The sequence below is a fragment of the Nematolebias whitei genome, chromosome 5 (assembly GCF_014905685.2).
Source record: "Nematolebias whitei isolate Nwh7 chromosome 5, NemWhi1, whole genome shotgun sequence".
Lineage (NCBI taxonomy): Eukaryota > Metazoa > Chordata > Actinopteri > Cyprinodontiformes > Rivulidae > Nematolebias > Nematolebias whitei.
Window position 1 is genome coordinate 21,885,116 of NC_056502.1, and position 13,733 is coordinate 21,898,848.

Genomic DNA, 13,733 nt, shown 5'->3' on the forward strand with positions numbered 1-13,733 from the left:
GTACCGCAGTTACCCAACCTCAAATAGATAAAAAGTACTGGAAATTCCATACATTGGGTAACTAACAGCATAAATAGAAAATACCACAAATTGATGTTCTGCTTTGATTTCCACCTCTGAAATGTTTACATCTTTCTTGCTCTGATCTATTTGTGACCATTATTATTGAACTTCCCGTTGGATGTTCATTAAGCTTCTTTTGAAGTCCTGTCCGTCCAGACGTAACGATTCATCATACTAAATCTGATTATAAGTTTATCCCTTGTAGATGACCCACACACTTGTTTCTGTCGATGATTAATTCAACCTGCTGGGGCAGCCATGATGGATCTGGTAGGGCTCCACAGCTGAAGTTCATTAATAATTGGAATGTTGCAGAGTGTGAAGTAATGAATACTAATTATTCCTTTCATGGCTGACGGAAGACTACAAGCCAATCCATCAGAAAGGACTTTAATTTGGTGGAGTAATGGTTCTATCAATAGTACATTAATTCTGGCTTGTGAAGATATAGAGTTAAACCATACCTAGGCCATGTGGAACTTGTGCCATAAAAATTGGGACCTCGCCTGACACCCGAGGGGTAATTAGCGATAAATGAAAAGCCACCAGGTTCATCAAGCCAGTGCAAATGTAATTGAAATGCAGGAACAGATAATTATTGGCTGGCATTGGAATAAAAAAAAATAAAAAAAATCAAGAATATTTGTATAAAGCATCAATGTTTGGAACCAGACAAAAGTTGCTATGAAAGTTTAAGATAAAGCCTGACTTTTAGGAGTGAGAGAGTTTACAGGTACTTAGTTCAGATTGTCATTCTTATAGTATTTACGAAGCAGTCTGCACTGCATTGTATAAGAGACTTAGGAAGAAGTGATGTTTTACTTGCATTACTGTTTCATTTTTTCACACAGCCAAGAATCTAAAGTTATGTAGAGTAGAGCTGTCATTTCTAACCCAAACCCCAAGCCCCTCCCGACCCACATTAGGACTGGTCCAGGCCATAATAATGTGCTTAATGTGTGGGCCAGGTCAGTGTCGGGCTTTTGATTGCGTCAGTGGATGCGCTCGGCTGACAATTCAATTATATGGCAACATGGCTTGCCATACAATCACCAACTGCACACGGCCATTTGACCGCGCGCTGACCAGCCTTGAAAGAGGTAAAAAAGTTCAGTTATGTTTCAGATGGACGCGCGCGGACGACGACCCAAACAGGTGAGATCACAAAATATCCGACATGCCAGAGCAGGATCCATGTCTGAATAATGCAGAATGCAGGCAGAAGCAGGGATTTAATGCGCTTTGATGGCCATGAAAGGACAAACACCCCCTCAGCTCCGATCTTCAGCCACCTTTACTCAGCCACATGCGTCCGCTGACCGTTAATAACTATATACGCAGTCAAAGCTTCATTAAAAATGTTGGGGGTTTTTGGGAGTTGGGACCTGTAATTATTGTTAATTTGTCAGGTCAGGTGGGGTTCAGAATTGATGGCTATGGGCTGGGGCTGGGTTGGGTTGGATTTTTTGTGCCCAAATGCAACTCTAATGTAGAGAATGGTTTTGTCTTTCATATTGTACAGCAAGTGGAAAAAGGTGTACAGTAGTCCCTCGTTTATCGCAGATGTTGGGGACCACGCACACCCCGCGCGATAAGTGAAAAACCACCAAGTAGAGACAGTAGTACAAATTCAAGTTCAAGTACACTTTATTGTCATTACCATCTCATGTGGTACATGAGATGGTAATTATGTACACAAGTAGTAGCAGTAGTAGTAAGCAGTAGTTTATTTTAGTATTTATTGTAGTAGTAGTAGTAAGTAGTAGTTTATTTTAGTATTTATACAGGTATATATTAAGGCATTTTAAACCCTTCCCACACTCTTGCAATGTTCCTAACAATTTTCTAAACTCTTAAACCTTTTAAAAAAATATTAGTTTTAAATGGGTACTCACCAGAGAAGATGAAGATAAAGAGATGGAGATGAAGAATTAGCTGTCCAGTGGTGACGATGAAGGTGATGAAGATGAGATAAAACCAGGGGCTTTGGCTTCGTCCTTCATAATAAAAGTGTGAGATGACATCCTTTTCCAGAACAGGCCTGTTTTGTCCATGTTAAAATTTTGTTCATACCTGTAGGCCCCCTTGGCGATCAGATCTTTGAACGTCGTGTTAACAAACTCCTGCACTCCTGCTGTATCAGTGGACACAGCATCTCCGTGCAGAGAAACACTTTCTAATCCAAATCGTTTTTTGAAATTGGTCGAACCATTCCTTGCTGGCACTAAATGCTGCTTCTTCCTGCTGCAAGACAATCAAAGTTGTTTCACCTTCGTCCAGATGGTGTTGGTATCCAAAGTGATGTTTTTTTCTGCAATCATTAATCCACACCAACGATGCAGCTTTCATCCTCACAATCGTGTCGTAAAGGCGACAAACATCCATGTAGATATGGCAAACCTAAAGTCTGTCCAGAAGTTCCACTTTCTCTTTAATCATCAACATTTTCCAGTGACAATTCGGTTCACTGCCAGAAACTTTTGAACACACAGAACGTTAATAGGAGCCATAAGAAGTCTAGTTGAAAAAGTGCAGGTAAACAGACAGTAAGTGTCAATCAGCGTCCGGGTTACATAGCACAATGCTCTGTTTCTTAAAGAGACATGTTCTGACATGATTTACACTTTCATGAGAATCTTACATTTATAAAGTTGAGTTTTCTAAAAAAAAATTTAAAAAAATTCCCATGTGACATGAATCAAATTTTACGTTTGAAAGGCCGGTTCAACAGTCATGACTTCACTTTGCAAAAAATACTGTTCGGCAGAAAACAGCAGCTGGAGGCATTACAGCACTGAATTAAGGGCAAGGGCAAAAATTTGTGCAATATTTTGGATGTCACAAACCACGATAAAGCTAGTCTGTGAAAGTCGAACCGCAAAGTAGCGAGGGACTACTGTGTTTGTAATATTAGAATTGTATTTATTTTCAGACAATTGTTTTTCCAATGTGCTTATGCAACCTCTGAAATTATGACTTGTTTCCTGTTATGTAGATATATTCTTATTGGGGGCAAGGAGTGTGAATATAAAAGTAGCTTTAAGCTCATTCTTCACACAAAGTTGGCCAATCCACATTTCCCTCCAGAGCTCCAGGCCCAGACCACCCTCATTAACTTCACTGTGACTCCTATGGGCCTGGAGGTACAACTGCTGGGACAAGTAGTGTCCAAAGAGAGGCCTGACCTGGAGGCTCTGAAGGTACATTTTGCCTGCATCAAAGTTTTTAGTCATTACACCAAATGGGAAATCTAGAATGTGATTATTTTTTTTTCTTTACAAAGATGCAGCTGACCATACAGCAGAATCACTTCAAGATTGAGCTGAAGAGGTTTGAAGATGACCTGCTGAGTCATCTTTCTGAAGCCTGTGGTAATTTTCTAAGTGATAATTCTCTGGTGGAGCAACTTGAAAATACCAAGAACATGGCCGCTCACATACAGTGCAAGGTAAGTTAAAGGGTATTTATTTGTTTTCTTAGTTGCTCAGGTATTATTGAATGTCATTAAGCTGCAAGTGCCTCGTTTTTATTGCATTAGTTGTAAATGACGTGTAGTTTGGAATTTGTGCAATGGGAAGGTTTTAGAGCATGACTGAGGGACTAATAGCTCATTTTGTGCAATTGGAACGCACAGGTGGTGGAGGCCAGAGAGAACGAGACAAAGATCAACGAGGCTCGGGAACTATACCGCCCAGCAGCTGAAAGAGCATCGCTCCTTTTTTTTATCATCAATGACCTCAGCAAGATTAATTCCATGTACCAGTATTCACTCAAGGTAAAACTTGCATTCCTACTGTTCTCACATACATTTCATACATTATTACAATTTATGTTAGATTTTCACCTTAACATTGCTGTTTTCTCCGTCAAAATGCTATAAAGTAACCTTAAATATATTAAGTAAAAAAAAAACTAAAAAAAAAAACTATTTTGTATTCATTTTTAATTGTGAATTCAGTGTAATTTGAAGTGCTACTGATACACATTTTTGGGGCTGTATTCCAGGCCTTTAACTCGATGTTTAACAAAGCAATGGATCATGCAGAATGGGACGAGGATGTGAGGACCAGAGTGCAAACTCTCACTGAGGCCATCACCTATTCTGTATTCTTGTACACCACCCAGGGCCTGTTTGAGAGAGACAAGTTAACCTTCTTGTCACACACGGCCTTCCAGGTGAGGGACTGAGGTCCGCCTCGAAGGTGGAGCCTGCTGTCATTCTCATCAATCAAAGTACTTTTCTGCCCCCACATTAACTTCAATTAAAAGCAGTCAGCAATACCATACGCTGCTATTGATTACCTCTCACATTCTGCTCCGTGGCTGCTGTTCAGACAGTTGGTTCTGACAGGAGGGTTGGTTCTTATGGCGTAATGCAATTATCTGTCACTGGGCCAACTGTTGTCTTCGTAAGAATTTTGTAACTTTGAAGACTGTCCTTCATGTGGCTTTTTAACATTCACTGCCACTTATTCAGACCATATCAATGAACCCAGTTATAGATTTTTTTTTAATGTCTCCAGTTCAACATTTTTTTTCAAAGTAGCTCAATAACATAGATCATACTATACTCTTGATCATTCTCTGTAGATTCTGCTCGGTCAGAGCCTGATTGATCCCCAGGAGTTTTACTACCTTCTGCACTTCCCAGTGGAAGCTTTGAAAGTTAGCGCCGTGCCTTTTCTCTCTCCACATGCATGGGGGGCCATTAAGGTATGAAGCAACACCTGAAATCCCTGAATGGGTGACATTTTTATCTGAGCATCCCATTTCACTGCAAAGTAAGGTAATAATAACGCCTTTTACTTTGATGTAGACAATTTCTGCTGTAGAAGACTTCAATGGACTTGACAAAGACGTGGAGAGCTCACCGAAGCGCTGGAGGAAGATTGTTGAGTCCAGCTGTCCTGAAAATGAAAGGCTTCCACAGGACTGGAAAAACAAGAGTTCTCTGCAGAAGCTCATAATCCTGAGAACACTTCGACCTGACAGAATGACTTATGCACTAAAGTAAGAAAAATAACTAAAGTGATTTTTTTTTTTTAAACAACTATTCATTGTTGACCTTTGTTCAATTATTTTTTCTTTGTAGAAAGTTTGTGGAAGAAAGCCTGGGAACCAAATATGTGGAGACTGACAGGTTGGATTTTGACAAGCTGTATGAGGACAGTGGTCCCTCAACCCCTATGTTCTTCATCCTGTCACCTGGAGTGCATCCTCTCCAAGAAGTTGAGAAACTCGGTACTACACTTGTTCTTCGTGGATTGCATATCTTGTATTATTTCTTGTGGTTTAAAACTCAAAATACTATTTGCACGCAGGTTTTAAGCTGGGGTTTTCCATTGACCAAGGGACTTTACACAACGTGTCTCTGGGACAGGGTCAAGAGGAAGTAGCTGAGAGGGTTCTTACAGTTGCTTCTAAGCAGGGACACTGGGTAATTTTGCAGGTGAGATTTTTTTTTCCTCACTGAGTCCCTACTGTAATAACTTCAGGCTGTGCTTGGAGCTTCCCAGTACACATAATGATATTATCTCCTCCTGTGAGCAAGGGAAGTAAACTCAATTTGGTTCAATAAACGCTGTAATTGGCTAGATCAGCTCCGTAAATGGCCCCTTTAGGGAGAAGTGCACAGATAAGTGAATCAGGGAGGATTTTCTACTATTTCAGAGCACAGAGAAGCAGTTTTTGAACGATTCTTTTTTATGTAAACACGAATGTGTAAATAATTTCAATTCAGTTCAGTTCAATTTATTATATAGCGCCAAGTTACAACAGAAGTCATCTCTGGACACTGAACAGAAACATTCATATATAATTTAACATTATTTATCTGAGGAGCACACTGCTATGAGTTTTACTTCATTTCAGAACTCTCATCTTGAGCGAGCATGAAGGTGACAGTGGAAAGGAAAAACTCCCTCATGAGTCAAGTCAGATGTATTTCCAGCAGAACCAGGCTCAGGACAAGCCACCATCTGCTTCAACCAGCTGAGTTTGAGAGGAACAGGAAGGAGTAATAGATACTCAATGACAGGTCAGGAAAGAAATAACATTAAATAAAAACTATTCAATTTTAAAAATTCATTAAAGGAAATAAGGTCAATTTGTCCTCCAGTAGTCTAAGTATATGGCAGCAAAACAAGCCAACCCTAACTATAGGATTTATCGACAAGGAAAGTCTTAAACCTAGTTTTAAAACTGGACAATGTGTCAGCCTCACAGACAGAAACTGGAAGTTGGTTCCACAAGAGAGGAGCCTGAGAACTGAAAGATCTTCCTCCCATTCTGCTTTTGGAAACTCTAGGAACCACAAGTAAACTTGCAGTCTGAGAGCGAAGTGCTCTATTAGAAAAATATGGAACAATGAGTTCTGTAATATAAGATGGAGCTGGGTTGTTGAGGGATTTGTAGGTTATAAGTAAGATTTTGAATTCAGTTCTGAGTTTGACAGGGAGCCAGTGGAGAGAAGCTAAAACTGGAGAGATATGATCTCTCGTACTAACTCCAGTTAAGACTCTGGCAGCAGCATTTTGGATCAACTGAAGATTTTTTAAAGTATTTGGACACCCAGATAATAAACCATTGCAATAGTCCAGTCTAGACGTGACAAATGCATGAACCAGTTTTTTTTGCATCACTTAGACAAGATGTTTCTAATTTTAGTGACATTACGCAGAATTACGAAGGTGGTGGTGGTTCTGGTAATGTTTTTAATGTGAGGGTTAAAACAGAATTAACTGATGAGAACAATTTCTACCGTACCTGAAATGAAACTGTAAGCTCCATGACATGTTTGTTTTCAGAATGTACACCTCGTGGCTCGCTGGCTGCCTTTTCTAGATGCCTTTCTGGAAATGGCAGCAGTGGACAGTCATCCCAGCTACAGGATTTTCATAACTGGAGAGCCAATACAGAGCCCTGAGCAGCATGTAATCCCTAGAGGTTTGCTAGAAAATGCCATCAAAATCACAAATGAGCCTCCCTCTGGCATGAATCACAGTTTGCATGCTGCCCTCAACAACTTCAGTCAGGTTTGCAGAAATCGTCAAACGTTTCCAGGATTTGCAGTGTGCTTTTACTGAAATGTATATTTTCTTCCTGTTTATCAGGATACTCTGGATATGTGCTCCAGGGAACAAGAGTTCAACTCCATGTTGTTCTCTCTGTGTTTCTTCCATGCCTGTGTAACCGAGCGCCGTAAGTTTGGTCCACAAGGGTGGAACCACTACTACCCCTTCAACACAGGAGACCTCACCATCTCAGCCAACGTGTTGTACAACCACCTGGAGGCTAACACCAAAGTATTCTTTAATTACGTCATGCATTCCCTTTTTTTTTTTATTTTAACAAAACTTTAAATTTGTTTCACCACAACCTTTAAAGCTAATCAAATTTGGAATAATAATGGTATTTTCATTGACATTAACGCCAAACAGTAACGCTGAATGATTGTGCACTGTCTCCAATTATTGTTTGAAAATCTTTTGTTGCAACGCTATTTATGAAAAATGTTCATTACCATCTTTTTTTTTTTCAACTTCCTTACAACTATTAGCACAGCCTATAATTTAGCTTTATTTCGCAAAGACAAAAAAAATCCATTCTTTCAGAGACGCACCTCTCACTGCTCCTAATGTGTTTCTTTTAGAGCTCCCATTACTCCGGTCATAACCAATTACATCTCCCAGGTATCCTGCCCTCCAAAAACGAATGTCCTTCATTACGTTAACCAAACAGTAACCTGTATGTGCGTATACAGAGAATTCATTAGGAGGGCAATGAAGCGTTATCCTAAATGTAATTACATGCAGTAATGTGACAGTTCACAACGCTACATAAGTGATCACTGCAATTAGAGCTGATGAAGGAAGCAATTTGCAAAACAATACAGGTACAAATGATAGTGAACCCACAGCTTTTGTAATTTGTTATGAATCACAGGTTCTTTTCTTCCTCCTTCACGCTCACAGATCATAATCTCCCGCTGTGGGAAAGACTTTTCTGTCATACACTAGATCAGTTTGTGTAAAGAGAGATAATTTTGTTATATTTATCTACTGTTGAGGTGAGGGACTTGGTGAACACGTACCTAAAGTTTCAAAGAAGTGGAGAAAAGAAAAAGTGATAATAGTTTTAAAAACACCAAATAACCTTTTAGTCAATGCATGTTTTGGTATCCCTTGTTTATTGGCTTTACAATGTGATTAAAGTCTACAAATTCTACCAAAGTCCTCGCAGGTCCCTTGGGAGGACCTGTGCTATCTATTTGGAGAGATCATGTATGGAGGACACATTACTGATGACTGGGATAGACGACTGTCCAAGACCTACCTGCAACAATTCATGCATCCAAAGATGGTAAGGGAGTGGTGACGGTGCTTTGTAAAAAATACGTTCTTTTGTGTTTGAACAAAAACGTTGCACTTTAAGTGAATTGGATTGTATTTGACAGTACAAATGTTTAGTTTGTAAATAACTAAATTATTTATTTATGTGTCTTTTGGGTTTTCTCTGTGTGATTTGGCTTTCTTTGTGTTGTAAGGTAAATGGTGCCCTCTTGGGATGTAAAACTAAACTGCACTTTTGATGGTTTTTCATTTTCTGTTATCCCATTTCACAGTGCAGAGGTTTGTTCAGGGGTCTGCAACCTGTGGCTCTGGAGCCACATACGGTTCTTTGGTTCCTCTGCAGCGGCTCTTTTCAAGCTTTGACCAAAACTAACATAAAACTGAATTTTTTTTGGTTGTTATACAAACAGCAAAAAAGTACTAGTTTTAGCTGTTTTCCTGCCATTTCTTTTGCAAATATGTGAACACTGGCACAAGTACAAGGAGTAAAGCTTTATCTTTATGCTTTATTTCTTTATATGAAGAACTGTCTGCATAGTTTATGCAGTAGATTTATTAATAATAAAAAAAAATGGTTAAAAACTGAAAAATGTCCCCTTTTACAAGAATCTGGTCTTTTTCTTTAATAAATGTTAAAAATCACTAAAATTTTTTGCTTTATAATGTCACCCTTACTGGCCACAAAAGCTGCCTCCAGCAAACCTAAAGTGGCCCATGGGCCACCAGTTGATAACCACATGTGTAGCAGGGTGTTGCGGCTTCGGACAAGTTTAATGTAGTGAACGAAGGTGAAAAATGACTCTTTGGATTGTAAAGGCTGCAAACCCCTGTTTAGTTAGTCTCTGCTGCGTGACACTACATAACAAGCTTTAGTGTCTTCTTATCAAGAGGATTATTCACAAGTCACTTCCTTTTGAAAACAAACATATGCCATAAATCCAGTGAAACAGGGATCCTTGTATTTTGTGCAACCTAATGTTTCTTCTCACTCGTAATTTGACCATCATCTGTTTTTGTTCTATTCCTAGTTTGAAGCTGAACTCTTTCTGTGCCCGGGGTTCCTTGCTCCTCCGTTCTCAGACTACAGCGGCTATCAAACTTATATCGATGAACATCTCCCCTCTGAGAACCCATCTTTGTACGGCCTCCATCCGAACGCTGAGCTCGAGTGTCTCACTGTCACCTCAGAAAACCTCTTTAGGACTCTGCTGGAGCTGCAGCCACAGGACTCGGCAAGGGAAGACGATGTGGCTCAAAGCACAGAGGAGAAGGTGTGGAGAATAAAAAAGAAGCTGCTGAGAGTATACAATAAATATTTATATACCCGATACCTGAGCAGGTTTGTTTTATTTCACAGGTTGTGTCTATAATTGAAGACATTCTGGAGAAGCTTCCAGAAGAATATAATGTATCAGAAATGATGACAAAGACAACAGACCGTAGCCCCTACACATTAGTGTGCTTTCAGGAGTGTGAACGCATGAATGTTCTTGTAGCAGAAATAAAAAGGTCCCTCTATGAGCTGCACCTTGGCTTAAAGGTACCGTTTACTTTGACTGTGCAATAAAAGTATATTTGTAGCTTTGTACATAAAAATGTCTTGGTGTAGCAATAGGGTTTTCTTTTTTTTTCTACAGGGAGAACTCACCATTTCCCCCAGTATGGAGACTCTACAGTCTGCTCTATTCAATGACTTAGTCCCAGAATCCTGGGCTCATTTGGCTTATCCCTCCACTAAAACACTGACACAATGGTAACATTTTGAATTATTATGTTTTCAACCAACTAGCTTTTATTATGTCTCTCTTATTGTACTGCTTAACATGAGCTGCCATTAAAATGCTGCATCGTTGGTGAATATTTATGTCATAGGTTGAGTGATCTAACTTGCAGCTGTCACGAGCTGGACGGTTGGACTCAGGACTTTGTCATACCGGCAGTCGTTTGGCTTTCAGGGCTTTTCAACCCACAGTCTTTCCTCACTGGTGAGAATCGGATTTGTGAGCAAGATGATGATTTGAAATAACGTGAACCAGATTAACAAGAATTATTAACCTGCAGTCATGCTTTACAGCTGTGTTGCAAAGTATCGCTCGCAGGAATCAGTGGCCTCTGGACCGGGTGACTCTGACTGTTGATGTAACGAAGAAGATGAAAGATGACTTTGGACATCCTCCAAGAGAGGGGGCCTACATCCATGGACTCTTCATGGAAGGTCAGAATTGATTAGCCTGGAAATCCCTCCGTGCACCCTCACTAAATATATTTGTATATCTTTGACAGTACTTTACTGAATATTAATATTAACATGCCATGCGTTCTCTCAGGAGCACGTTGGGACACTCAGTCTGGTGTTATCTCTGAAGCGGTCTTGAGAGACCTAACCCCCTCTATGCCTGTGTTGTACGTCAGAGCTGTACCTGCAGAGGAGCAAGAGATCAAAAACACTTACATGTGTCCAGTGTACCGCACCAAGCAGAGAGGGCCCACGTATGTGTGGGCTTTCCACCTCCGAACCAAACAGTCACCAGCTAAGTGGGTGGTAGCTGGAGTTGCGTTGCTTTTGTCCGTGTGAGACTGTAAGGAAGCTGCTCTTTGTTTGCTTGTGCCTATTTTATTTTATATCTAACAATATATTGGAAACAGCATTGATAAACAATCTCCATCCAGTATTAGATTATGCATTTAAAACATGTAACTTTTATACAATGTACAGTAGTTACAATTAATTACGTTATAGATTTTGTTCATTAGATTGTGTAAATGCATTTTATGTGTGACAGAAGTAACAGAAATGCATGAGTAGACTTTTTAGTTCAACTTGTGTTGAACCCAGGGGTGATTCTAGAATCTGACCTTTAGGGGTGCTGCATCCCTAGTGCTGACAATGGCTCATGGTTTGAACAATGTGGTGGCCATTGGCATCAGAAGCATTGAAAATGGGGTGGGGGGGACACACTGGTGGAGGGAGGGGGGGGGGGGGGGTGGGGGGGTCCACTCCCAGAATAATTTGCATAAAGTAGATGCCATTTCCTGCATTCTGGTGTATTTTAATGGGTTGTTAAACATCTACGTTTACCTATATATGTATACACTTGATTCAATAACTATTTTAGAGAGCACAGCACAACAAGAAGTAGCACAAAGCTAGCAGCGTACAATACAGATGCGCTAGCTAAGATGCTACAGACGTACCACTCTGCTTTACATGACACAACCTAACAAATGCTTTGTACAAAATCAGCTTAGCTTTAACCAGTGGCGGCTGGCCAATAGAGGGTGCTAGGGCACCGCCCCACCACTCATCACTTGTAACATTACCTTGAATGACATACAAAATAAAATAAAAAATATTAATGATGAGTAAAGTTGTTTCTTTCAAAATCATTGTCTCTGATTGATGATGTATTTCCTCCCTGGGGTGCAAAAATCTTTGCCGATAGACTCTTGTTAAAAATTGTACATGCACAGTTAGCTCCTCTTCATTACAAGATATAGGACCATTAAGAGCGCTCCTCTCCTGCGCCCAGAGCTGAATGCACGGTACGGATTGAGTTTCTGGTCTGAAACAGATTGTGGACACACAACCAGGCTATTGATGAGAGAGGCTAGGCTAGCTGATGAAGGTAGGCTTTAAGTTATTGAAAGCCCTTTATCTAATGCCTATGTTGCCATTTCTGACTGATATGCCTCTCAACTTTTCGCTCTCTCTAAAATGCAGATAATATACATATAAGATACAGGTGAACATGCAGCTTCCTGTTTGTCACTGTTGTATTCTGCTTCTCATGAGGTCGGTCGCAGAGCTTTATCCATCTTTTACATTTTTCCAAACTCGGTTTAGGTTTTGGAAATGGAATAAACTGTATTCCACCCTCTACAGCAGGGCTATTCAACTAAACTGCACTGAAAGCCATCAGCGCAGGGGCCAGACATCCAACAATGCAGTCATTATGTAAATAAATGAAGTATTACAATGATCTTACCTTTTAAATGTGTTTATTTTGTTGTATTGAATCATAAATGGAACGCAAACCCAGAAATGCCCCCCTCCCAGGGGTGCTTGAACACCCACAAAAAGAGGCTAAAATCGCCACTGGTTGAACCTGTCGTCTCTGCGTCTAGCACTGTTGCACGTCTCCCTCGAGTCTGGCTGTGATTTGTTGGGAGCTCATGTCTCCATTTTAGACCATGTAATTTTGGAAAGGGAGCATATTTTATTGGAAGGTCAAGATTTAAAAAAAGCTCTCAGGCTGCCCTCTGAAAACTAAATGATACACAATGCTGTCTGGAGGCTTCCCGGACCGAATTCCCAGGAGATGATGTGCATGCTTTGCTATTGACTTTTAAATGAGGTGCGTTTGACATTGACCTTTTGTACGGCAGAGGCAGCATACTAACAGACTAGTGTAATTCATTCAGCCGAGCCTGTTGGAAAAACCTATCCAAAGACAGCGATAGCTTTGTATGAGAAAGCAACACATTAGATTACCCATCCTTTATCGGTCTCCTCTCTCTGTTAGCATCTGATTAACTTAATCTGCACCAAATAAAACCTTTAACTTTGAACGAGTCTAAGGAAAGACTCATTTAATCTAAAACGTTATCTATTTAAATTGGTTTTATTTAGGTTAAATAAAAAAGTGAAAACAGGCCAAATTAAGTTTTACTCCCTTTATTGCTAAACAGATAATTTTTTTCAAAGCTAGGATGATTTTGCACAGCATGGCACTGAATGAAAAAATGATAACACAGCAGAAATGTGAAATTAGATGAGAAGAAACACATTCATCCCTTACCCCAATTATTTAGTGCTTTTTTTTAAACTAAAGAAACTTTATGATCTTGTTGTCATGGTTAAACATGGCCATATTGTTGACGGTGTGATACACAAATTACAGCAACTGCACCAGGCTGGTGTGTTTTTTTCAGGGAGGTGGAGGAGGAGGTCAAATCAGCACTCTTCTCAAATGAGATTTTCTCCAACGCTAATAACTGCTGTGCTGCTCTTAATTCCTCCCTGCAGCCTAAGTGGCTGCAGACAGACAAATGGAGGACGGAAGATTGATTCTGTGCATTGTGTTGCAGGGGGGGAAATAAAGAAGCGCTCTTCCTGCAGATTCTCTAAATCTGCCTTCTCTTCCTCTCATTAGCCCACCGCAGCAGCTAGCCGCTCATTTGGTGACAAGGAAATGATACAGTGCCGGCTGAGTTTGGGAGGAAATGGCAGGGTGTGAAGGCCCGGCGCAGCAGGGGTCATGCCACGCATAAGTCATGTTAAAGGCCAAATGGGACACCTGGTTAAAGTAAAAAAAAAAA

General features: G+C 40.2%; 1 protein-coding gene across 1 annotated transcript in view; it reads left to right on the forward strand.

The window, feature by feature from the left end:
- The window catches only part of LOC119409456 (dynein heavy chain 11, axonemal), a 59,416-nt gene extending 48,427 nt beyond the window's left edge, over nucleotides 1-10,989 (forward strand). The window contains exons 66-82 of the mRNA XM_037676347.1: nucleotides 3,059-3,263; nucleotides 3,347-3,511; nucleotides 3,698-3,838; nucleotides 4,069-4,239; nucleotides 4,654-4,776; nucleotides 4,880-5,073; nucleotides 5,156-5,304; nucleotides 5,385-5,512; nucleotides 6,870-7,097; nucleotides 7,176-7,367; nucleotides 8,305-8,424; nucleotides 9,443-9,685; nucleotides 9,772-9,954; nucleotides 10,052-10,167; nucleotides 10,287-10,399; nucleotides 10,489-10,629; nucleotides 10,742-10,989. Coding sequence (XP_037532275.1) covers nucleotides 3,059-3,263; nucleotides 3,347-3,511; nucleotides 3,698-3,838; nucleotides 4,069-4,239; nucleotides 4,654-4,776; nucleotides 4,880-5,073; nucleotides 5,156-5,304; nucleotides 5,385-5,512; nucleotides 6,870-7,097; nucleotides 7,176-7,367; nucleotides 8,305-8,424; nucleotides 9,443-9,685; nucleotides 9,772-9,954; nucleotides 10,052-10,167; nucleotides 10,287-10,399; nucleotides 10,489-10,629; nucleotides 10,742-10,989 — 2,860 coding nt within the window. The remainder of the gene's footprint in view (nucleotides 1-3,058; nucleotides 3,264-3,346; nucleotides 3,512-3,697; nucleotides 3,839-4,068; nucleotides 4,240-4,653; nucleotides 4,777-4,879; nucleotides 5,074-5,155; nucleotides 5,305-5,384; nucleotides 5,513-6,869; nucleotides 7,098-7,175; nucleotides 7,368-8,304; nucleotides 8,425-9,442; nucleotides 9,686-9,771; nucleotides 9,955-10,051; nucleotides 10,168-10,286; nucleotides 10,400-10,488; nucleotides 10,630-10,741) is intronic.
- Nucleotides 10,990-13,733: the final 2,744 nt, after the last annotated feature.